At 31.9% G+C, this 26,334-nt stretch overlaps 2 protein-coding genes and 1 non-coding gene across 4 annotated transcripts; all 3 read right to left on the bottom strand.

The window, feature by feature from the left end:
• Positions 1 to 5,383: 5,383 nt before the first annotated feature.
• Positions 5,384 to 5,455, bottom strand: Trnah-gug (transfer RNA histidin (anticodon GUG)). Its single transcript has one exon. It is a non-coding gene; the product is annotated as a tRNA-His (tRNA).
• Positions 5,456 to 9,056: 3,601 nt separating this feature from the next.
• LOC128166001 (uncharacterized) lies at positions 9,057 to 11,551 on the bottom strand. The gene is made up of 2 exons (XM_052830921.1): positions 11,542 to 11,551; positions 9,057 to 10,485 (listed from the first exon to the last, which is right to left on the bottom strand). Exons 1-2 carry the CDS (start codon positions 11,549 to 11,551, stop codon positions 9,962 to 9,964), a joined length of 534 nt encoding a protein of 177 aa, XP_052686881.1. The 3' UTR covers positions 9,057 to 9,961.
• A 4,220-nt stretch (positions 11,552 to 15,771) lies between these two features.
• Positions 15,772 to 26,101, bottom strand: LOC128168315 (TNF receptor-associated factor family protein DDB_G0272348-like). Of its 2 annotated transcripts, none has more exons than XM_052834534.1 (4): positions 26,028 to 26,101; positions 21,801 to 22,641; positions 17,225 to 17,408; positions 15,772 to 17,078 (listed from the first exon to the last, which is right to left on the bottom strand). In XM_052834534.1, the coding sequence occupies exons 2-4, from the start codon at positions 22,520 to 22,522 to the stop codon at positions 16,851 to 16,853; spliced, it is 1,134 nt and encodes a 377-aa protein (XP_052690494.1). In that variant the 5' UTR covers positions 22,523 to 22,641; positions 26,028 to 26,101; the 3' UTR covers positions 15,772 to 16,850. The 2 variants fall into 2 exon arrangements, with proteins under 2 accessions (XP_052690494.1, XP_052690493.1); XM_052834533.1 differs by having other exon boundaries at positions 25,955 to 26,065.
• Positions 26,102 to 26,334: the final 233 nt, after the last annotated feature.

The raw sequence follows: 26,334 nt of genomic DNA, 5'->3' as shown, positions 1-26,334 counted from the left end.
GTAAACTCTATTACAAATAACTTAAAAACGATAAAAATGTTATAATGCATTAAGAAGCAAAGTTGTTGATCGTAACAATATCTTTCATAAAAAATCATTGCCACGCCCATTTATTACGTAATTAGGGATTTTAAGGGGCCAAAGTACTTAAACTTTGACGCAATATAACTAGAAAAGGAGACATATTTTGTTAAGCATTGTAGAAGAGAAAATGTTTGCATTAATGATTCTAATTGATTCCATTCATCAAAGCACCAAATTCTGTCCCCATTAAGGATCTAGAGGACTGGCCCCTAAACTATTCAATCATTTGTATCTAAAAAATGAACAACAATTCTAGATAAGTGTAAGAACAAAAAATGTTAGCATTCATCAGACCTTTCGAATGAACTCAAGAAAAAGGGACTGGCCCCTTAAATAGGGGACAAGACACTCGTAAAGTCTATTACATATACCTTAAAAAGATAAAGATTTTGTAATGCATTATAGAAGCAAAGTTGCCAATCGTAACAATATCTATCTGAAAAAATCATTGCCATGCCCATTTATTACGTAATCAGGGATTTTTAGGGGCCAAAGTACTTAAACTTTGACGCAATATATTTAGAAAAGGAGACACATTTTGTTAAGCATTGTAGAAGAGAAAATGTTTGCATTGATGATTCTAATCGATTATACATGTATTAATCAAAGCACCAATGTCTGTCCCCATTAAGGATCAAGAGGGCTGGACCCTATAATATTCAATCATTTGTATCTAAAAAATGAACAACAATACTAGATAAGTGTAAGAACAAAAAATGTTAGTATCCGTAAGATCTTTTGAATGAACTCAAGAAAAAGGGACTGGCTCCTTAAATTAGGGGCCAAGACACTCGTAAAGTCTAATACACATACCTTAAAAACGATCAAGATTTTTTAATGCATTACAGAAACAAAGTTGTTGGTCGTAGCAATATCAGTGTCTAAAACTCATTGCAAAACCAATTGATGACGTAATTAGGGATTTTAGGGGACTAAAATCTTAAATCTTTAATGTGCTGTATGTGAAAAAGCAAAACTCTTTGTTAAACATTTCAAGGGATATTGACAATCGTATGCATTATCTGAAAGGGAGTGGTTGAGGGGGGAATTCTGAAATTTCATTGATATCTTAATCGTATCGTTTAAAAATTGAACGGAAGACCTACTCGTTACTCGTAACGAGATCGTATCTTGTCTTAGAATTTATTTTTACTTGGAGTATGTTCGTAATACTTTAAAGGGGCATGGTCACGTTTTTGGTTAAATTTTTTTTTTCTGTTTTATTATCTACAATGCTTTAGGAATGCAGTTCCAATTACCAAATAAAACTGGAGCGTCAGTAGTGAAGTTATAAGCAAGATACAGGGCTCACAATTTTTTGTCATGTAAACAAGGCTCGTGTCCTGTTTTTGTTTACATTAGTTCAATATACTGGTATTATTTTAGGCATAAAGAAACAGATCTTAACGTTTACCACATTCATTTTCGGTATTAAACTAGAGTTTTCACTTCAACGTTCAAAATGTAAACAAAATCTTTGAATACATAGCAATGAATTGTAAGCTCTGTAACTCGCTTATATCTCAACGAATGACACTTAAATTTTGGTTGCCTATTAAAAATGCCTTACTGAAGAAGCATTGTAAACATTAAAATCGGAAAAAATAATTTTTGACCAAAATCGTGACCATGCCCCTTTAAAAATATTTGGATTTATATATCCAATTAATTTACGTGTATATTATTTTGACGTTGGAATATCTATATTTGAATGAATGTTGTGACTTTATTCTAATAGCTTTTCCATATTCAATCAATCTATATAGTCATTCTTTAATTAAAGAAATGATTCTTCAGTTACGTTTTAGGATATAAAATTCATGAATTTTTAACATGTAACATTCAGAATAGAAATTCACGAAGCGATGGTATTAATTTGAATATTGCAAAAAAAGGTCAATCCAATATCATTGACTTTTCCACCAAAGAATGAAAATTAAAAGGCAAATTGTTTGATACTACCATATATTTTGAATAATGTCTTAAGTAAGAGCATGATGTAAAATGTAAAAAAAAGAAGAAAGGAAATTGGACACTGGTTGGCCGAAACAAACTCTGTGATAATTTAATTGATTTAAAAAAAAATTACCAGTGTTTTGTTTTTTTGTTTACCTTTTTTAAAATATTGTAAGGACCTGCTGAGAATATTTATAGTATATTTATTATTTTATTGTGATAACTATTGGTCGGGTGGATTTTATAGATTTTAAACAACCTCGTTTGTCAACAGAGACAAATGCATTGTACTTTGCATTTATTTACATTTCATGGATCAAGTATCATACTGTGAATCTGCATGATTTCTTTGAGTTAATCATCATATTTTTAGCCTTTTCGAATGTTTATATCAGCCGTTATCCCCTTTAAATCACCTGCTGCCATGCACTTGTTTACATCTCAACTTTCGTTTTCATACCGGACTTTTGTGGCTTAGTTTCTTATTTTGCCAAACTTACTATTTATGCCATAAAAGTTGTTTACTTACGTCTAATTAATTATCTTAAACAATTTAATGATAATTCTAATGCATTCAAGTACTTATTTATTCTCGATTACTTGTATTTAAAACTCATGCTATTTTTAACCCTGCATGGTGTCGTCTGTAAAATCACAAAGTAACTTCTGTGAAATATATGAGTTTCAAATCCAAAATGTTTACTTACATAACATAGGAATATCCAGTGTAACCAATATTTATTAATCATCGCCTATTTTAAATCCAAATTCATGTATTTGTGTATTTTTCACTTTGTACGACAAAAGTTGTTTGACAGTACGACACATGTTTTATTTGTACGACGTCGTACTTTGTCGTGATTGGTGGAACGTCGCCGTGCAGTTATCCCATTAGTTAATCTTTGTCATGTGACATACTTCCGAAGGTTATATATATGAGTGGATGTTCAGTAGCGTCAGATATTTCGCATGTTGTCAAGCGTCAAAATTTGAAACCAGAAGTTGTAGATCCGCCCCTTTTTCCACCCTAGCCATTCCAGTACAGATCTAGGTGAGGATCCTTGTAGCAAATATCTCCCAACACACTGGACACCAGATTTACTATTATTTTTACTGAAATACCGTTTGTGCAGCTGTTAAACCCCCCCCCCCCCCCACACACACACACACTTAGTTATGCTGTACGGTAGACACCACCAATCAAATATTATTGTACCTGTTGAATGAAGAATGTGTTTATTCATGTTAATAAATATTGCTGAGATCAAGATGACTCTTATGTCTTCCATATTACCAAGTAACCAAGGATTTTAGTAAAGGAGAATAGCCAGTTATTATTTTGTAGTGCTCCCAAATTATGCTTGGCCATCCCCAGGGAGCTTACAATATAAAGAAAAAGTAATCAAGTTACAAAGTAAAATGTAGACTTTGAGGTAAGAGAAAAAAATCCCCTAGAGTTTATTACGCAGAGTCTGTTTAAAGACCAGAAACTTAAATAGTTAGCAAAACTATATAAAATATAATACCTTCTTCGTTTTATCCCACTTATTAGATTCGATCAGTAAATAAATTCCTGTTTTATTAAATCTTTTTTTCATATTTATTTTTCTACTACACTGTATACCTGTTATAAATATATCAATGCAAAGTTTCTAAAACTTCACGGAGAAACTTTAAATATTGAATAATCTAGTAAATATTTTATTGAATTAGTGCTCTAACGAAAAATGATCATACCGCATTCTCCTACTTATATAAATTTGTAATAGAAAAAAAAATATATGCTGTAAAAATGCATATTTGATATACTAGTGGAAATATCCATTGTTTGTATTTATAAAATTTAAACAATCGATAATGGTAATGTTTTTGACAATATCGGATGGTAACCGTCCGCGTGCACGGACTTTTTCATGGTTATTGAGCACCTGTTGTTTATTGAAGAATTTGTACGCACGAGTTTTACGGGCCAATACTGTTTGGAATAAGAACTGTAAAGGATTTGTTTAAACTTTTTTTGTTAAGGAAATCACTTTAGTTTCAACAAATTTACCCCTATGTCATGCCACGACTCAACGAAAACCAACGTAATCGTGCTGTTGGGATGCTACAAGCTGGAATGGCACAACATACTGTAGCAAGACACTTTGGAGTTCATCGGAACACCAGTCATTATGGAGACGTTTTCAACAATCTAGCAACACTCAGGATCGACCGCGCTCTTGGCGACCTCGTGTGACGTCACATCAACAGGACAACCACATTAGACTTGTGCGTCTGAAAAGTCGTTTCCAGACAGCAAGTTTGACTGCCCGTAGCATTCCAGGGCTTCGACCAATAAGTCCAAGAACTGTGCGTAATCGACTGCGCGAGAACATCAGACCAAGACGTCCAGCCGTGCGCCCAGTACTGCTTCAACGTCATCGTATCGCCAGACTAGCGTGGTGCACACGACGTCTGCGATTCAGAATACAGGACTGGGCCAATATTCTCTTCACTGATGAATCCAGATTTCATTTGGATAGCAGTGACGGCCGTTGTAGGGTGTATCGTCGCGTTGGGGAGCGTTACCAGGACGCTTGTGTTGTGCAACGTCGACAATTTGGTGGAGGTAGCGTTATGGTGTGGGGTGGAATATCAGCACGTGTAAGGACCCCTCTACAAATTGTCAATGGAAATCTTACCGGCGTACGCTATCGAAATGAAATTATTCAGCGTCATGTGATACCCTTCATACAGAGACATCAAAATCACATCACTCTGCAGCAAGACAATGCAAGACCACACATGTGTAGTCAGGGACTTGTTTGTTCAACAGAATGGAATGTCGATGTCTTGCCTTGGCCTGCTGTTTCCCCCGATTTGTCGCCGATCGAGCACGTCTGGGATGAAATGGAAAGACGTTTACGCCGTTTACCAAATCAGCCAGTGACATTGGCTGATTTAGGCCAGACTTTAACCAACATCTGGAACAACATCCCTCAAGCATTTTTGAACACTTTAGTGGCATCAATGAGGCGTCGCTGTCAAGCATGCGTGAACGCAAATGGTGGTCACACGCGTTATAAATTTTGTTAATTCAATTTCAAATAACAGTCACTGTGGCTTTCGAGTGTGCTGAAATTGACGTTATTCGACGTTGACATTAATGTGTTATGAGATGTTGTTAAGAATACATGTGTTAACAGTATTACAAGAATTTGTTCATTGTAATTTTCAAATGTTTTTTCATATATTAAATAATGCACTGATTCTTTTTTCCGACTTACATGAAGAGGACACATTTCTCATGGAAAAAACACAAAATTTACCTGCCCTGCCGTAACAGCGACTGCACAGTCACTGCCGTGACCAGGATTCGAACCTGGGTTGTCGCGGCCACAACGCGAAGTACTAACCACTATACGATCACGGCTATATGGACAGGTGTTTACTGAGTCAGTTTAAATAAACTACTTATAATATATCTGATTAACACCCTATCTGTGATTATACTAAAATATTGATAAAATTCGAGCACCTGTTGATTTCCATAAAGGACAACAAAGAAAACGATCAATATACATTGTGTTTAAGAATATAAAATAACCAGCTAGTGTTTATTTTGCAAGATTCTTTTCATGTGCGGAATCATTCACACAATTTTAGAAAAAAAATGTTGGATGTCTTTATTTTTATTTCTTAAGCAAATGATTTTTAATTCTTTTAAAAGCAAAAAATAACTATTTTTTCGACTTTTTTTTTTTAGCATATAACGATATTAAAATATAATTATCATAAAATATTAATCAAATATTGGCAAACACCATAAACTTCTTTTTAATTATGCTTTATGATCAATCTCGGTTTGAGGGGGAAATGAAAACTATCTTTATGCGTTCCAAAAATGTTATTTTCCAAACAATCTGAATAAAAGGGGGTATCGTTCAAAGAGGTGAACAAAAATAGCTAACATATTTTTCAATTTTAATGTTAAAATACAAGATTTAATTTTTTTATTGATAATGCAAAACTTTAATGTCAATTATCAAGTTACAAATTAGATACATAGCTCACATATTTTTTGTAATATAAGAAACAATATTAAAGTATAGATTTTATAAAACTTTAATCGATTTCTACATTGACGGTAGTCTTTAAAATAATAAAATGCTTTCTTTGCATACTAATTTATTCGGGATATGAAGTTGGCGATATTGCATTTACCAGCGTCAGCAGTTTATGTAACAAAAAAAGTTCTCTGCAATGAATACTACCTTCAAATCCATAACCTACATGAATCATATAAAAGCAATTTATAGTTTATACTCATATCTTTCTTTTAAAAAGGTAAGGAATTGATCGTAAAGAGTAAGTAAACGGAACTTAATTATTGTTAATGTTATTGTTAATCAGTAAGTCAGATAACAGAATAACCAAATTGATTTATGGGATTTTGAGTCCGACAACATCATAAATATTTCGTTATATCCTTGTTTTTCTTACGGTTCTGAAGCTTAGACCGATCGATAAACTTAACAAATTCGTTTCATTTAATTTACAATGTATGAATGGTTTTTGTCAATGAAATTAGTTTTTCAATACGTGCCAATTTTTTTTAAAGATAAGTGCATTTTTGAAGTAACATAACAACATTATACAACATCCAGAAGCAGATACATAATCATATCTAAGGTACAACAGTTAAGATAATTGCCGTTAACGTTCACAAGAAACCTCTTGACTTGTAACGATTGCGTTTTTGAATTTACATGTATTACAAAATATACACAATCATGTAATACAAAAGTACATAAAACACGTTTTTTAAAGATGCATAAAATTGTTATCACATAATAGGGGTGCAAAAATAGTTAAAATAGTGAGTAGTTTACAATGGATAATGATGACTTCTTGTCTAATCGAGAAACACCAATTGCACGAATAAAAAAACCCTGAATACACTTGTATAAATTTAGTATATTTTGCCCGACGATATTTTTTTTCAAAGTATTTAGCGTACGTATAGTTTATTCACAATTTTAGCATTACAGTTACAGCCTAATTTACATAAAGTCGTATTTATTTATTACATTACAGACATTTTAATAAATAAAAATATGTATTGTTTAATTTCCCTTGCTATTTTCTTGTGGAAACAGAAAGCAGCTCGGTACAATCATTTTCTTGAGTATCTTTTATAAATGTAATGGTTCTTAAAACTTTGAGTTTAATGCAAAAGCGCTAAAAATGAGAGGATATTGAATAACGTCATGGTAATTATGAAGTCAAGTTAATTGTTTTAAGATACATGTACCTCGCAAAATGTGTGATAAACATGTGATAATTACAGGATAATCTTCAGGAATTCTTTGTATTTTTAGTATTAACTAAATTATCCTACAATCTTTTCAAAGTTTTCTTAATGAATGGAAAACTCATTATTGGCTGAAATTCTGCAAGCGTGATGTGAAAGAGTTTTAGTAAACAAATAGCTCGTTTAAGTGCTTTAAACCAGTTAATGACATAAGCATCATATATGAAAAGTTTGAATCAGAATTAAATGATAATTTTTATGTGCATCAATATGAAAAACTGTATGATGAAAAAATGACAATAACAAACCGTGAACCATCTCAAAAATCCATCAAACGAAACACAAATTCAAAGCAGAGCAACCCGGACCTCCAAATAGATAGAGGTAGGATCAGGTGTCTTGGAGGAGTGAGCATCCTCTGCTGACCGGTCGCACCGATATCTCAAATTGATATCTCAAATTAACCATATTCATATTTATCAGTATAAGTATGATTATGTAAATAATGAATGTAAGATCTGTCATGAGGACAGACACACGAAACTGTTTGTTGAACTTGAGGATGATTGTGTTGTCCATTCCTTACCACGTGTTTACGTCCTCCTTTCTGTCAATCATCTCACAGAGTTTCTGGAACCGTTTAATATCAAATTTCCACTTAGAAGGTTGTAAATGATTTGCATATACCGTATCCAAATATATGTCGGTATCATGGAAACACCATGAACAAGTTCAATGCAGGTGACTTTTGGAGCATCCCCATTGTCCAAAGATTTTACTTTCGTTTCAGGCTGAAATGACGTAATGCATTTATCAATCCTTATTTATTTTTTCTTTATCAAAAGAAAACAAGATCAAGAAACGCTACTAAAAACCCCGTCTTATCAGATATTAACCTGAAGTATCCATCAGATTAGAGATATACTAGTAACTGTAAAAGTAATTTTACTGTTTATATCATCATTAAATCGTCGTTTTTACGATTTTTATAAATGTGTAAATGGAAATCTTTGATTGAAAATAACGCGTGAAGTGAAAATTAAGATCATGCATATATCATGATTATAGAAGCCTTTCAGGTTTGTCAAAAATTAATATACCCTTGTATGTCTATATTATAATTGCCTATATATATATATATATATATCATTTAAATCTGCCTGAATTAAATTAAGTATCATTGAAAAGTGTTAGAAAGATTACCTGGATTGTCTCAAAATGCGACTGAGATACATCATTCATATCATAATGATGTTTCAAGAAATTAAATAGCTAAGCTCAAACTGAACGGAACTTTAAACAACAACAAACAACAAAAATCATTCTCTTTAAATCATATTATTTAGAATTTTTATCTATCAGAAATTTTCAGAACACTTGCTTTCTAACTGATTAAAACCATGCATTCAATAAAAGTTTATATTGAATTATATAACACTTATCACTAATAATTCTTTATGCTGTGACTTATCTTTAACAATTTCCCAAACCAAGTTTTCAATATTTTGAAGTTAAGGAAATTCTGTCCTTGTAATCACAAAACTTATACTTGCACTGCATGATCGGACACTCATGGAGTCGTTTTTTGGATTTTGGGAAATCTTCTTGACAAAGCTCACATTTAGTGAGGCAAGAAAAGATGACTTAGAAAATCCTTCATAACAAACTATTGATTACAGTAAGGACATTCAGCTATACTAATGGACAAACATGACTAGATTGGTCTTTGTACATTATTTGTTCGCCACATATCTCACAAGGCTGAGGTGACCATGGACATGTTTTCAGATACATGTTGAAGCTGACATGAATTCATAAATACGCATTATTTCCCTTTTTATCTCCGACTACCGCCATATTAGTTGGCGATTTCTATTGTTCTGCTCATCGCTACACACCCCCTATATAAGGCCGAGAGCACTATTCATGCTTCACCGCATTCAGGTATTTCATACACCTGAATACGTTACCTTGGACGAAAAGACGTGTAGAAACGCGTTTTGAACAAAAATAATATAACCATTGCACTGACAAGGAATATATCCAGTGAACGTGGAAACAAGACAGACTGAAATCCAGGCACATAAACTTCAAAAATCCACGATAACTGTAGACCATTTTCCTGTGTATGTTATAACATTGCACATGCGCAACCACACACTGTGGCAGATCGAGCAATGTCAATGATCGCAGGGAAACGGAGCGTGTTTATAAAACCGATGGAAAAGAGTCGCTGTTACGTTGTTACTTTCTTGGATTTACTATCATTTAGCTACTGAGTTGGATATAGTGCCGCCGGGGTTTTCAAAAAGATGCAGCCGTTGTGCACTCTGTATCAACGACACACGTGTTCGATGTGCATGTGAAGTAAGGCAGCACTATCTGTGCAAAATAATACGGATACGAGTACCTTAAAAATTCTTTCAAAGAATAAATATATTTTGTATTTTATTGATTGTTGTTTCCTTTATTCTTTATTACAAACATTTTACTGCAATGGGTAGTTTATGCATTTAGAAGACTTTGCAACCTGAATGCCTCAACCGACCGTAACTTTCTCGACCGGTATATATACTCTAGTGGCAGTAGAGGAGCGATCGAAACTAATATGGCGACCAAATGCTTTTATGAATTCATGTCAGCTTTAAGATCCCGGTATGACGTTGTTGCCATACACCCAGAGCTTTTGCTTGCACACAAAACGATCCTAATATATGGACACTTTTGTACGTGGGAAGACATTTTACTTCGTTGACGTTTGACAATGCAGTCAACATTTGGACATTTCTCAATGGCAAAATGACATTTTGTGGAATGGTCGTTCATTAAATGGCCTTGGGACGTGTACAAACACTGCGTATTGGAACACTTCACAGGAATGTACCAACATTCCTTGAGATGATTTTCAAATTTTCTGACCTGTTTTCCAGTGCAAGAAAAGGAACAGTTTCCATATCTACAGGACAAAATACTATGTTTCAACATGGTGACCATCTTAAACATGGTGAGTACCACGTTGGACTCGCCATTCTCTTCCTTGAGACGTTCTCTTTTCATCAAACTTCGAAGACGGGAAAGGATATTTTTGCCATGTTTTTCGGCCTTCACAAAACATCTCGGACGAATCCTTCGAAATGAATGACGTGGACCTATAAAAGAAATAAGTTTTCTGGTGAATAAAACGTTGAAATTGGTTTACACATCTCAAAATGATTTAAGCATAATTGATAGAATCATGTTCGTTGTTTACAGGTATAAACGAAACCTTAAATCCTAGATATTCGAGGTATAAACTGATTATTTGTAAACTCATTTAAAGTGAAACTTAAATTAAACATGTTATTTTGAAATATTGATTGATTAAGCTTAAGAGTAATCAATACGTTGTGCGTGAACTAGTCTGGATGCTGAAAGGTCGCATCAATTGTAAATCACTAACTAAGATTTATTCGCATTGTTAGGAGGGTTGAATGGTTGTGGCCATATTTAGACTATAAATTTCCTTGACACAAAAAGCTCTATATAAAGAAATAGGAAAATATTCCAGTGTTTTTAACTTAAAATAATTGAATTTTTTTTATTGAATAACAAATCATATTATTTAAAATTGTGTGAGTTAAATCCGATAGTTGATTTGTCTATATAATAGGCAGATTTATGGTACGAAGTATAAATTCCTAATAACTTAGTGTTATCAAACATTGATGAGAATCGGAAATCGTTAATTGCCTTAAAGCCTTTTTCACAACTGGCGCATGAGTAAAAGCGACAAAATATTCGTAGGACCGAAAAACATTAGATATTGTTCGTAAATAATTAGTGTTGCCAAAACAATCGCATATAAAAAAAGTACGAAAAACCAAATGATCGGACGATTGAACGTGCGCCAATGCAATAAGACGGGTGATGTTCGTCCGATCATGCGTATCATCGTACGAATGCTCATACGAGTCAGAGTGGGTATATATTACGCACCTTTCCGACGCTCTTCAATGGAAATAGTTTAATGCAAGAGAAGATACCACTCAAGAAGATGACAAAAGCAACAACCAAACTCAAGGTCGATAGTAGCCTGATACAGATATGCTTGTACAGTGTATAATGTAAAAGTGAAATATTTGCCTCTGTTTTTGCTCATTTCACTCTTTTTTCAGTTAAAAGATTAAGACTCGACGAATTCCAATGTCTCATTTTATCTTTTTTACACCACGACATTGTGCGGGCGGATACAAAACGAGGAAAAACCATAAATAGAAGCAGAAATGTCACGGGGCGAAATTATCCCTGTATTCGGTATACTATTGGCAAAGCATTGAAACGGTTACCGATAAATCTTGTAATGATAATAAAACGTTGCAAGATTACACGAGACTCGTTGAGAAAAGTCTCATTGTTGCACAACAGACGCATAACAGCTGCAATTTATCTTACGATCTTAAAAGAATCGTGCATCACTTTTGAGAATACACAAAACGTTGTAAAACATTGGTACTAATGTTTGTGCGTTGCACTGCGATAATTTGGATCGCATTTGGGTCGCATGTCCACTATGAATAATGTGCATGTCCACTATTTTGAGAAAACTTGATAAGACCACAAAAACGCATGCAACGAATACGAGAGCTCGTGCAACTTATGCGATAGCCAAAAAATCCCGATCGCAAAGTATTGTAAAGTGCCTGTGCGGCAATTTTATTATAGATATATATATATATACACCACTTATATTAATCTGCGAGAATTGATTATTTATTCTGCAGAGCAGTGAAAATCGCTACATTATTACATTAATTTTATAACCTCGGTTTTTATTACTGTAAAAAATGTAAGTCAATAATATCTAAATTGTGTATTTGAAATTGTTCGTTTGATTTCTTGCATTTAAAAATAGTTTGCAAAAATAATAAACTACTTTCTGTCTAAATTTTTTTACAATAGTCATTCTAAGTAATATTTATAAAGAAATTCATTCCCATCTACGATTAAATAAATAAATTTAATAGTAGTCGTACTTCAATGGTCTCTGTAAAGTAAATCTTATAATGAAATACATCCCCAACTTTTGAAATAATAACTTCAATAGTAGTTGTATTTAAAAAGTGATTGCAAAGGGATTTTTCAAATGAAATACATCAACAACCACTATTGAAATAATATATTTCAATAGTGGTTGCAAAGTGATTCTTGTAATGAAATGCATTCCCAACCACTATTGAAATAATTTATTTCAATAGTGGTTTTATTTCAGTAGTGGTTGCAACAATGCTTACATAGTTATCTCACAAATTGAAGCATTGTAGTTCTCCCAAAGAATATTTTAAACCATTTTTACTATGTATTTGTATGTTAAACCGCCTGGGGCCACGATTTTTTACAATTTACAATTTAGAATCTTCACTACATAGAAAAGCTCTATAGTAAATATAGGTATTTCTGGTGAAGCGGTTCTTGAGAGGAAGATTTTTAAACAATTTCCCACGTATTTCTATGTTAAATATTGAACCCCGCCTGGGACCCAGGCTTTTGTTCCAGGGTCACAATTTTTACTTTTTAATTTAAAATTCTTACTACATAAAAGCTTTTGTGTAAATATAGGCATTTCTGGTGCAGATTTCTTGAGAAGAAGATTTTTACCGACACATACCTTATGCTCATTATTTCACAATTATCTCCCTTATAAAAAGGATTTAGCTCTTCTTTAACAATTTAGAATTCCCGTCCCATAAGGATGCTTTGTACCAAGTTAAGTTTAATTAAATAAAAAAAGTAGTTTTAGAGAAGTAAAAATTGTAAAAAGTTTACAGACGGTCAGAGAGACGGGCAGACGGGCGGACGGACCGACACAAGGCGGAAAACGGGTGATTAGAACAGCTCTCTTGAACCTTTGGTTCAGGTGTGCTAAAAAAAAAATTGATATATCAAAGTTAAGAGTAATTTTAATGTCCTTTTCATGTTTACATTCTGAAAAATATAACAGCTTATGTAACAAATACAAAATATATATACAACTGTGTTAAATCATTTTTAACCTGGAAATTAAAAAATATGATTTTTTTTTGTTGGACATTGTATTTTAAATTTTTAGGTGGTTTGGAACACCTGTCGATATTAATGTGGATTTACGTTAAGTATAATACAAATACTTTAACCAGTTTAGAAATTTTAAATTTTACAATATTTGACCCAAAAGTTTTGTAAAGGCAAAAATTATAAAACCTCAGCAGAATTCGAACTTTTGATTAACAGAATCGAAGTTTAGGCTCTAATCCATTGCACTTCGCTGTTATGTAACAATTTTGGATAGAAGAAAAACGGGCTGTAATACTTAATTTATTGTTAATTTCGATAGAATGTACGTCACAATATGGTAGTATTCCATGCCACTATAAAGTGAACAATGCTGGTAAAAAAGACCCAAAATCGTTTGCTGAACTACATGTATTTAAACGATTTTAGATAACAGTTACAATGTATGTTATTTTACACACGATCAATCAGGACAACCAAAACTAACTAAAGCTAAAATGAAAAATAAAAGAAAAAAAAGTGGGGGGGGGGGGGGGTTGCTGGCGCTGAATAACTCAAAAAGACACTAAAATACACTATATGAAAAGGTCACTACCTCCCTCTTCTAAGCAAAAACAGTACCCATGATGTCACGAAATTCATAAAAATAGAAGAGACCTTTTTGTTTAACAAATATATATATTTACTTGAACTTTGCCTGCTATGCTTTTGTCTGACGATTGAGATAGTTTAATAATATCACTGTATATTTACATCTACCAAGTATTAATTCCTCTATTTCTTACGGAAACCTATGGTTAATTTATAGCTCTATAGATACAACATGACTGAAATCTACACGCCCCATTTATCGATTGGTCGAAATCTACAGCGGTTGAAACTGACAAGAAACTCACAGGACTGAAATTGACACGCCCTGTTTATCGATTGGTCAAAACCTACAGCGACTTAAGAAAAATCACGGACTGCACGAAATAATCATGATGATGTCAGACTAAAAGTCTCACAGGAGACGATTTGGCTATTTATTTTAGCTAACGTACTAACAAAATGTATGTACATAAAGTACATTAACATTAATTTAGTGAACTTTACTAACTTTTCATAATCAATTTATAAATTAATTAAAAGACAGATGTTAATATAAACAATAAAATACTTTTATTCGGGTAATGAAGGTAGCGATCATCGCAGAAGAAAATTACATAACCCGCTAACGCAGGTAAAGTATTATTTCTGCAATATCGCTACTTTCATATCCCGAATGAATCACCAAAGAAAGCATTTTATTGTTTAAATAACAACAAGGGCTAATTCTTATATCAAAGCTAATGACGCTGATCTTGATCTTGATTGCTTCAACTTTCCGTTAATAAGTTCTTCCTTGGCTTAAATAATATGAACTATGTTCTTAACATATTCTTTTCATGTCTGAATAATAACACAGTTTTAATTTTCTTTAAGACAAATTAAATACATGTAAGTCAGACATCTACGCATAAATTTTGCATTAAAAGTAGACTCGCTTGATGTTTTCAATATCAAACATGTAAGGCTCCGTCATGTTTCGGGATATACTTCACAGATGTATCATTTTTGTATTGAAGTTTCATATCATATCCTATTGACATAGAAAACCATAAATTTTAAAGGGTATATTTAATTAAAAAAAAGTGCACATATTATCTTTTCCAAAACGCTTAAATATAGTTTTAGGAAAGTTACATGCACAAATAAACATAATAAAGTTGGTTTCAGAATGTCACAAAAAGTTCCAACATAACTTTTAACAACACACTTTGTCACCCGGAGGTATAATAATTGATGAAAAAAGTCATCCTTATGGCTAACATTATGACAATATATTAAAGTTAACAAAACAAAGAACACGCATGACTGCTAGTGTATCATTTAAATCATATGTTAAAACATTTAGCATATTGTCCAAAACAACATTTGTTAACACACAAAACTAAAATTTGTTCCAGAAAATATATTTAAATAAAAATTGCATGTTTCCTCAAATAGTCGGTAGAGTGTGTCTTTGTGAATAACTGTTGAAAGCTAATTGATCTCATCCAATAATAAACATCTCAAACTAAGGGATATTCAAATGTACATAGTAAACAGAGAGTGGTAACGTTGATAGGAAAAAAAATATAATAAATAACAACCTTGTTCTCTTTGTTAAAAGAATGATACAGAGAGTATCAGAGTTTTTCATCTAATGAAAGCGCTTATGTTTTACTCAGACTTTGTGTTTTTATTCATTTAAGTTTTCAATATTTATATCCGACCACTGTGACTTTTTTCTGTATATATATATATATATATATATATATATATATATATATATATATATATATATATATATATATATATATATATATATATATATTAGAGTTTGAATGAAAAAAATTGGGACAACTTGTAACTTATCCCATAATATGTATGATAAGTAATAAATAAGTACATGTACTGTATTAAAAATATATAAAGAATGTCAGAATGATACATAACTTTGACATTAAAAGGCACGTGCATGTAACTACCGCATACTATAACACTAAATTACTAAATACAATTATAATCAATATTATTATCATAAAAATATTTATAAGATCTAACTATAGTCATCACATAACACATAACACTAACTATAGTCATCACATAACACATAAAAGCATTGTATGCAACTTTACAATATAAGAATAAAACACTAAGCAAGTAAGTATTTACAATGATTGTCAAAAAATTGTGTAGACAAGTATAAACATTATCTGAAAATTACATCAGTCAAAGTTTTACTGCGCAAGTAAATTGAGTTCTTCCTATCTGTAATTTCATTGGTTCATAATATTAACCAATTATATTGAAGCTAGGTGTATAAATAAGATACCTATAATTCTAATTAAGTTAGAGCATTATACCGGTTTCCGAAAATACCATCCAGTCGATATCTGTGGCCTCTTATGGTATGTAAATTTCATATTAACTTATGTTTTACTTATCAGTGTAAATGTTTAGTCTCTGGTTTTATTTTAATTGCTTTGTCAATATGAAAGTGTATTTTTGTAATTAAAGTAAAAATACTTTGAATGTGTCCTTAAAGTTCAAAGGTTAGCTTTCTTTACATTACGCACTGTTATTGATTTTTTATGAAACGTATAATGTATTTGTGGTAACTTATAGCTAATGTATTTTCTTTCATTTTGTCAGTTTTCCCATATTATGTATAATTTTGCAGGTCAATGCCTCTATATTCAAAATAAAAATAAAGTCATCAGATACACAGTACACCATCTTCATTTTCCTTGACTGCTCATTTACAGTATGTCACTTATCAAATTTAATACACCTTGAATATCAAATAAGCAGACAATATGCGAATCTTTAATTGATTTTTTACTCAATTGATTTATGCAGAATTATCATTTGTAGTCTCTAAGTCTAAAATGACATACTCTACGGCACGGTCTCTCTGTTATTAGTTGACGATATTAAGCCTACGATTAATGTATTTGTCAATATTTTTGATAAATTTGCGCAACTTTTGTAAGCTTTCTCTGCTGTTTGATTGTTCAGGATGACGGATTTTTATCACTTTGTTTCGATCTATTTCAGTAGCGTTTGAGAGAACTCGTTCCGGGTCATAGTTCGACTCACACTCTCCTTGATTATTTGGTCTAGATGTCGGGACGATTACCTTTACTGGCTGAAAAAAAGTATTAAACGTTAAACATTTTTGAAATATTTCTAAATCTTAATCGTGACAATAATTCTTGAAGTTAAATCAAGGTTTTGCAGCTGTACAATGGATGGAAACCATAATCTACTAAAGTATGTATTAGGATATCGCACCTTTTGATCTGTGTCATGTTTACAGCTATGCTTTAAAGCTGTTACATCTTTGTGCATTTTATGTTGACGATCCATATCTTGTCGACATTTAATATCACCGGTTTTTACCAGTTCTTTGCAAATCAAACAAGTGGTCCGTTTGATGTTTCCAATACATTCCTTTGGGTGTTCTGTTTCTGAAGATCTAAAATATAGTTTTATGATCAACTTATTAAATTCAAGATTAGTAAATAAAAGATGCCCATCACTTTTTAAAATTAAGGATTTAAATTCTTAAAATGATGCTTCATAACAATATATGTAGCTTTTTTTAATAAGGTGTACCGGGCTTAAACGTTTGGTAAAAACAATGATATATGATTTCTTTCGTTTGAGGGACGAATTAGACAGAAATCAATTTCTACTTGGTGTAATAATGAATTAGTTGCCTGGAAAGATAAGGTTTTCATTTCTCTTTATGTCACCTGTAGGCATGCTTATGAAAATTTCTTATGATACGTCCAAAGAGATATCTTAGGGTATGTCTTAGGACGTGTCTTAGGACATTCGTATGACATCTCTTAGGATGTCAAACGAAAGCGTCTTAGAAATGTTTTAGGTTAAGATGTCTTAAGTTTCATCTTAATTTTTTTCATGTACATTGAGCAGCTGCGTCTCTTAATCGAACAACAGAGGCACACAGTGTACTTGGCGCAGAGAGGAGTTACCTCTGAAGTGACTGAAAATTGAAGAATCACTTATTATTGAAATTAAACAAGTTAGATTTGTATAACAATTGTTTTTTTTATTCAATTATAACATGATAGAATTTTAATAAATTTTTGATATGAATATAAAAAGAAATTTTATTATAATGATAATTAAGCGTCATATGTTAACAGACAAGTCAGTGTGAAAAACGTCCGTTTATAAGCATTTCTCTGGTCAAAAATAAGTTTTAAAGATGAATTGTTCCAAATGAACGAACCATGAGTGCCACCTAACCATTTGGGTACAATGTTCAAAAATTTCATTTTAGAATCAAATACGCTTTGTACATTGATGGAATGAAAATGTTTCCTGTTAACATAAAGGTGTTCGTCGGTAGATGGGATTTTTATTTTGATGCGAGTACCATCTATTGCGCCGATTGTTTTGGGGAATCCCGCTTTTAATTTCATTCAGGGTACCTTGATTTGTTGGCATAAATATGTAAGTGTTGGCTACTCTTACAAGGCATTCAATTACATCACCGAGTACATACGATACACTCTGACGAGAAATGTTATGAATGTCACCAACTACTGCCTGAAAACTTCCAGTGGCGAAAAATCTCATTGCTACCATGATTTGTAATGAAACTGTGAGTGCACATGTCCTCAATGTAGGTCGTTTGAGATCGTGTTCGAACTGTTCAGCTGAATGATAATATGTCTCGGCAGCCTATACTTGCTAACAATAGCTTCTTCTGTCTCGTAGTCTAACGGATTGTCTCGGTCTCTGAATATTCTGTCTCGCCGTCTACGTCTCCTTAGTTGAAAAAACCATAAGGGAGCAGCCATTTTTGTTTTATATTAAGCAAAGATATATCTTAAGTCAAGCCCTTGTTTGTCTTAAATTTAAGATATTTCTTAAGAAGGCTCTTAAGTTGAGACATCATCGATGGACTGACTTAAGAATAAGACGTTGCTTAAGTTCATCTTAAGATATGTCGTTGTCTTAAGATACCTTCATAAGCATGCCTGCTGGTTCTTAAGAACCGGTTTATTAGCAATGCTATATAAAGAATTGCTTAGGTGTTAAATACCAGTTTAGGACAACATGTACAGCGGAAAGTTTAAATTTTAAGAATTGTTTTATTAAAGTAAATAAATCATGTGATCCAACCTTATGTCATAATTATGTATTAGTATATTTAATATGCTAAATATTAAATAGCTTCAGGCAGCGTGTCGTCGCTAATTCCACAAAGTGTGGTGTTATTTACTAGTATTATAGTATTCAGCTTTCATTTGGAAAGTAATGAATGGATTTAAAGGAGAAAGATCGTGTTTTAACTGTCAAATCTATGTAATATAAAAAAAAGACAGCAAACGCTAACAGCTACTAAAAAGGATAATCAATTTCTTATTGAATCATATTGAAATAACATGTGAAGTCAAATTATTATTTTTGAAATGAAGGTTTTGATACAAATTTCTTCATGGAAATCGGTCTCTACATTCATGAGGAAGGAAAATATAATTTAGCTGTCGATATGCAAATTAAAACTTAAAAATCACATATTTACGTTAGATATGAAAGTAAATTTTGATTTTGATTCATATTTGTTAATTATATTTTGAATTGTTACAAAGCAAAATGCTTTTTTGAAGTGAATTTTGGTCAGTTTGGTATGAATATGCTAAGGAAGAATATATAAAACCTCCCAAAAGGAATTTTTGTACCAAAGGGGGAAAGAAGTTTTAGAAAAAAATCCGTTTTCCGTTAGTTTCTACATTAATTATGAAATGAGCTTTTTTTAAACCCAAAGTACAAAGTTATCTCTCTTTGTAATCAAATCATTTAATATACATAAATGTTCACAATATTAAAACATAAATTTGATTAGACAATTATAAATCAAAGTACTGAAGTACTGACGGGAGTTGTATTAATCGATTATTATTTATCTTTGGCAAGCAGTTTATAATTTGTATTTGAATTACGCACATTTTTATAATATGATATCTCGGACTTTTCCGACAAGAATTTGGAGAGAACCTCTTTTGAATCCTGTGTAATATTTAAAATTAGAATTGATTTCATCAAATTATGTATCGGTGTTCGAAATATTAAAAAAAAAATGGATCAAACCAAAATAGTCTCGTTCAATCAGATGCTCGACTGTCTCCGTTAATCTCCGACAAGTAAAAGATACCAGGTCATGTGAAAGCTTGGTGATGCGACCTCTAAATATATACTGACTCTCTGCTTGTCGGAGATTTACAGAGATAACCGATGGTTGAACGAGACTATATTGAATCTTGCGTAGGAAGATATACGACTGCAAAAAACTTCTTAATTGTTCGTACTATTTAAAATCTGACTATTTCCAAGGTATTCATAAATAAATTTCCTTTAAAAAATGCTTCAGCTTACATTACATCGAATTTATCGATTATTTTCAAGGACTAATTCTTGTCAGCGGTGATGATTTGCGCTTAGGTCCAAACACTGTTTCAGTTTGGGTGTGCCAGAGTAACTGCATAGGAGAGTTGAATAAAATCAACTTCCAAAAATGACTTATACTTTAGGCGGCTAAACAATACTTACCGTTCGCAGTTCTTCAGAGTTTTGTCCATTTTTGTCTGATGAAATATATCTTAAACGCTTACAACGAAAAACGGCCTTAAACAAGCTCTTGACACCTCCTTTAATATAGGGATTACTTCCAAAATATACATGTAGATTATCGAGAAACTGTTTCTCGATAGGGTATTTTAAATAGCATACAATGTAGTTCCTTCAAAGCAGTAAAGAACAGAAAAATGCTTTAACAAATTATGACGTCATAATGGTTTTAGCACATTAAAGACACCCTGGAAACATATTATTAAGGTCAATATCTATTAAAAATGATTCCAGGGTGTCTTTTTGGTGCTCGAATCATTATGACGTCATAAATGATTTGAAGAATCTTTTCCCCGTACTTGACGGCTTTAAAGGAATTGTGTAGAAAATCAAACAACTTCCTGACATTGTATTTTAAATCATGGGAAAAGTAATCACGATACCTACATTCAATTTGATATCATTTTAAAGAGGGGGTCAAAAGCTTGCTTAATTCCGTTTTTGGAGAGACTGTAGGCATTCTAGATATGTTTTTTAGATTAAAATTGACAGAACTCCGAAATTTGTTCCTAAATTCCTTCATATTTAATTGAAAATGACACTTTGAAACATGATTTACATTCTGTTTACCAAATAATTTAGCCCCGGTACAACATATCAAACAATGCTATTGTTATGAAGCATCACTGAAAAAATATACATCTTAAATCTTATAACCCTGTAGGCAACTTCCATTTATTAGATCTTTACCTTAACGTTAAAGTGAAAATGAAATACTGGTACATGTGTAGATTATGTAATTAAAAACTTTATGAGTCCTCTGTTGAATAAAATTTTCAGTGATATTTGGAGATGCAGAAAATAAAAAATACCACAGTTCATTGCTTCCTGTTTCTGTAGCAAAAAAGACAGTAATATCAACATATACCCAAGATCATGTAAAGTATTAAAATGCAAATATACTAGAGTTTTTCATACAATGATACAGTGACAAATAGTAAAATTGGAATTGGAAGTTTCAATTTATATCAATTCGTTCCATGATCAATTTTCATCAAGTAGAGGAACAACTTGACCCTTGAATAACAACTTTTATTGTAGTTCTTTAGATATGCTTTAAAAACAGAATACCATTTACTGATTTGCAAACATGATGTGATTTAATCGCAATATAACACAACAAAATGAAAATGACTTCAAAAAATTAATAACAATTAAAAATATTACATTAATTATTGAAAGTTTTATGCTTAAAAAAACTTACTTTTCTACACGGAGTTTACATTCAGTGCATCGTACTGTTGCGTTACAATTTGACAAACGGTGCTCATCCCATTCCGCTGATAAAACCATATCGCAACATAGTAGACATTTTCTTTGTTTGTATTTACATTTATTTACCATGTGCAGCAATACTTGTGAACGACACACGTCCGTGTATTTGCAAAACTTGCACTTGAAATTTACGGTCGGAAGTTCATGGTGCCGTTTACATGGCATTCGTAAAGATTCTTCTTTGTTCAAACAAGGACTTTTAATTGTTTCAAGAGCACATATATGAGCAGATTGATCTACAAGCATCAAATATTCGTTACATATAGCACAGAAATAAAACGGACAAGTTTCCAGATGTTTCTCAAGATCCATGTATGCCACTGACGTATTACATCCATTGAACTTGTTTTTACAAGGAACAATCCTAAACAGACACTTCTCCATGTGAGAAATCATTTCCATTCGATTTATTTTGTCATTGCATCTAATGTTAGGACAATTAACAATGGCTGAAGAACATATTGCAGAATGGTCTTTCATTAAATGTCTCTCGGCCGTGTAGCCACATTGCTCATTAGAACACGTTACAAGTATGTGTCTACATTCTTCAAAATGTTTACAAAGCATTTCAATGTTTTCCCCACTACATGAAAAAGAGCAATATTTACACGACAAATCAAAATGGTTCATCATACTATCGTTAGGTTCCATGTCTGACTTAGTTTTCTCTTTTTAAGTCACATTCGTCACATTTTGAAGACAGGAACAATTTTCCGCACGTTTTTAACAGCCTTCACAATTCTTGAATCATTTAAAAAAGCAGCGTGTACCTAAGCACAAGAAAAAAAATCAAACAATGCAATTTAGTTGTTGAAGACAATATTGTGTTTTGTTGAGTAAACATTAAAACGATGTCTAAATGCAATTTCAATTAAAATAAACGAAAACCTGGTCTACAGCTTTTCTTGGCATTTCTTTTATTATTGTTATTTATTTCAAATTTTTGGGTATAAAGATTTGTCAACAAAAAGACTGTAAACAAAAAATTAAATAATTTGATATTAGCTTTTTCCACAGATCATGATAATTACGCTCTTGTGATACTCTTTCTTTTATCATGTTTTATAGATTATTTTGCTTGTAATTTAAAAATATACTTTTTTTACAGCCAACATCGACAAAAGATTTTTTAGGTATAAATGTAAAAATAGTCCTTTTCTGGTAGGCGGAAAGAGGTGCCAAATAAGCTTTTGATGTTTTTACTACAGATTAATAAAAGGTAAATACACAATATTGAGTTGTTTCAAAATTTATGATTTGTTACTGACAAAATACATTCATTCCTACACTCAAACTATAGTAAATCCTATGAAATCGTTCATCTTTATCTCAATTATTGTCGATTTTATTTTTCATACCCTCATCTTGAATCAAGCTTATCCTAAATTTTAAAAACTCATATCTTTTAAAAGCATTCTATGCTGCATACTTATTCATATCCTTGTTTACAAGAGGGATAAAAGGCAAAACTGTTTTAAAAGGATATTCAAAACTCTATTTAAAAAAGCATACCAAACAGTCACCCGAGTACCATAGTACAAACACACTTGTCAAGAAATCTTATTTTCATGTATTTAATTACGCTTTATTCTGGAGCGAATATGGGGCAAGCCGTCAACGTAACAGCAAACTGTGTTTCATTTTGTGTGAAAATATCCGTAATCCATTTGTCGACTCTGAATTGATAAACACTACCTTAAAGCTTGGGACGATCACAACCCATAATAAGTGTGGTCTCTCTGGAAAGTTTCTAACTTTTCAATATGTTCAAATATTTATTTTACAACAGACAATTCAAATTATTGAAATGTAGTTATTTTTTAATTATTTTCATATTTTCCTAGATTAACTAGAACGTCAAAAATCAACTAAACACGCTAAGAATGCATATGGAAATATATGCAATAAAAAGGTAGCCATTGATAAAAATAACAACGCTTTTTAACTTTGAAATTTGTATTTATGATTATCATACAAACTGGCTTTGATTTCTCGAGAAAAAAAATAACCTGTCTGAGTTTTTTCTCAAATATTTGAGTTTTTTCTCAAATTAAAAAATAATAAAATCTCTGCAATTCTCGAAAAAATCTTATTCATGATTTTACTCAGTTTGAAAAAAAAAAGAGTTACCCTTGAAGCAGACTTAAAGATGCCGATTTGGTGGGGTTTTTTTGGGGTTTTTTTTTCTTCGGAAAAACTGCAATAGCAAAACTCCTTTTTAACCATATGTCATTTAAACCAACTCTAGTTAATTTGCTAAGTTTCAAGAAAATCGAACATCTGGTTCCTTTGGGGACCATTTCAAAATCGAGGTACATTTACTATAGGAATATATTGGAAACTGTCATTTTCCGCACTTCGAAGCAGATTAAAATCAAAGTACTGAAGTACTGACGGGAGTTGATTTTATCGATCATCATTTATTTTAAAATCAACTTATCTTGCGTGGCAATTAGTTTCTAGTCTGTATTTAAATAACGCACTTTTTTATAATATGAATTTTAATTAGACTTTTCAAACAAGAATTTAGAGAAATCATGTTGTGTAATATCTAAAGATAGATTTCAAAATTTGTATTAGTAATCGAAACAATTCTAAAAATTGTATGGATCCAAGCACTATTGATATTGAAATCATGTCTCGTTTAACCAGACGCTCAGCTGTCTCCGTTAATCTCCGACAAACAAGAGAGTCTCTCTCTCTTTGTCGGAGATTTACGGAGACAGCCGAGCTTTTGGTTGAACGAGACTATATTAAACTACATGAGACTACAGAAATATTTAAATTGTTCGTATTATATAAAATCTTACTATTTTTTAAGTGTTTATAGATAAGTTTCCTTGTAAAACAATGCTTCGTCATACATTACATCGAATTTTTCTATTATATTCAAGAACTAAGACTTGTCAGCGGTGATGATTTGTGCTTAGGTCCAAACACTGTTTAACTTTCGGTTTGCCAGAGTGACTGCATAGGAGAGTTGATTAAAATCAACTCCCAAAAATACTACAATAGCTTTTTTATCAAATTGTTATATGTGATTAGTAATATAATTTCCTACCTTATATGAAAATGATAATAAATTCTTCCGTGTGGTTTATAGTGGGGGCCATCTCAAAATATTAGAATACACTAACTTTTGCTATATATTTGGAGCATTACGAATTAAGATTCATTTGGTTTAATGGATTTATTAAATAATAAGGAAAATGTTCATGAGGATTGCATCATTCTGTGTTTAACATTTCAATGGCGCAGTTTTTACTCTTTTCATTATGTTATTTCTTATAAAGAAGTCCTACAAAGACTCATTTTGTCATAATGTCATAAAAGAGCAATGGCAACGCACCCCAACTGCACGAATGAAAAATCGTTAAAAAATCTAAATATTTTTATTTGTATTTTGTTTACTTTGTTTAATTTTATAAATGGCATCGAAAAAAATTCATATGAAATAGAAAGCCACCATATTATGCTAGAATGCACAAAAAACACGCGCAATAAAAACTAAAGTCGACCTCCTCAAGTCAAATCTCAAATATGAATATTGCATAAACATCATTAATACAGTATTATACGGAGTATAATATCTATTTCTTATATCTATTCTATATATTCTATATAAGGATATACATTATATATACAATATATCATCACTATTTCATTTTGTCACTGAAGTGGTAAATTACACCCCCCCCCCCCCCCCCCCCGCATATAAATTGAAGCTCCTATCGCAGTCCACCTCCTTGTATATTTTTACCCATTTCACTTACCCACGCACATTTCAAGTAGATTTATTAAAATCGCTTAGAGCAAGTCCCATTTCAAAACTCTGTACTTGGGGGTCAATTTTCAACAAGGTCATTTTTCAACGGATAAAAGTAATCAGAGATTAGAAAACAAATTCAAACTGTTAAAAAATGACCCCGGGTATAAAATTCAACGAATTTTGGTCTAGATTTTCAACGTTGAAAAAGCACCCCCCCCCCCCCGGATCAATATTCAACGTTGAAATATGACATCGGGACAATTCTCAACCCTGGTCAATATTCTTCGTTACACAATAAATTGAACGTTTCTTACCTCTAATTTAGTATGCATAATCAAAGACAATTTCACAAATCAAATTTTTCAAGTGCATTTATCAAGGTCTTACGTGTATAATCTGAAACGACTACAAGATCCAGACTGGATATATTGCCAAGTTTCGGTTTCAGATGTGAACAAAAGCTATCTTACACAATACCCACTTTGATTTAAGATATTTAATATATAAAATTTATTCAATCTCAAGTGACAGATTTCAAAATGATTTGCTCAACTAAAAAGATTATTCCATTGTCATGAGTTAACATTGTTTTTTTAAAATCCCAAGACAAAATACAACCGATTGATTCTATAGTATCAAAAATTTTTTTTTGAAATGCGCTCATGACATATTTAACACGAAGCAGAAATGAAAA

Source organism: Crassostrea angulata, chromosome 10 (genome assembly GCF_025612915.1).
Source record: "Crassostrea angulata isolate pt1a10 chromosome 10, ASM2561291v2, whole genome shotgun sequence".
Lineage (NCBI taxonomy): Eukaryota > Metazoa > Mollusca > Bivalvia > Ostreida > Ostreidae > Magallana > Magallana angulata.
Note: the sequence above shows the minus strand (reverse complement) of the source record. Positions and strands in the feature narration are given on the sequence as shown.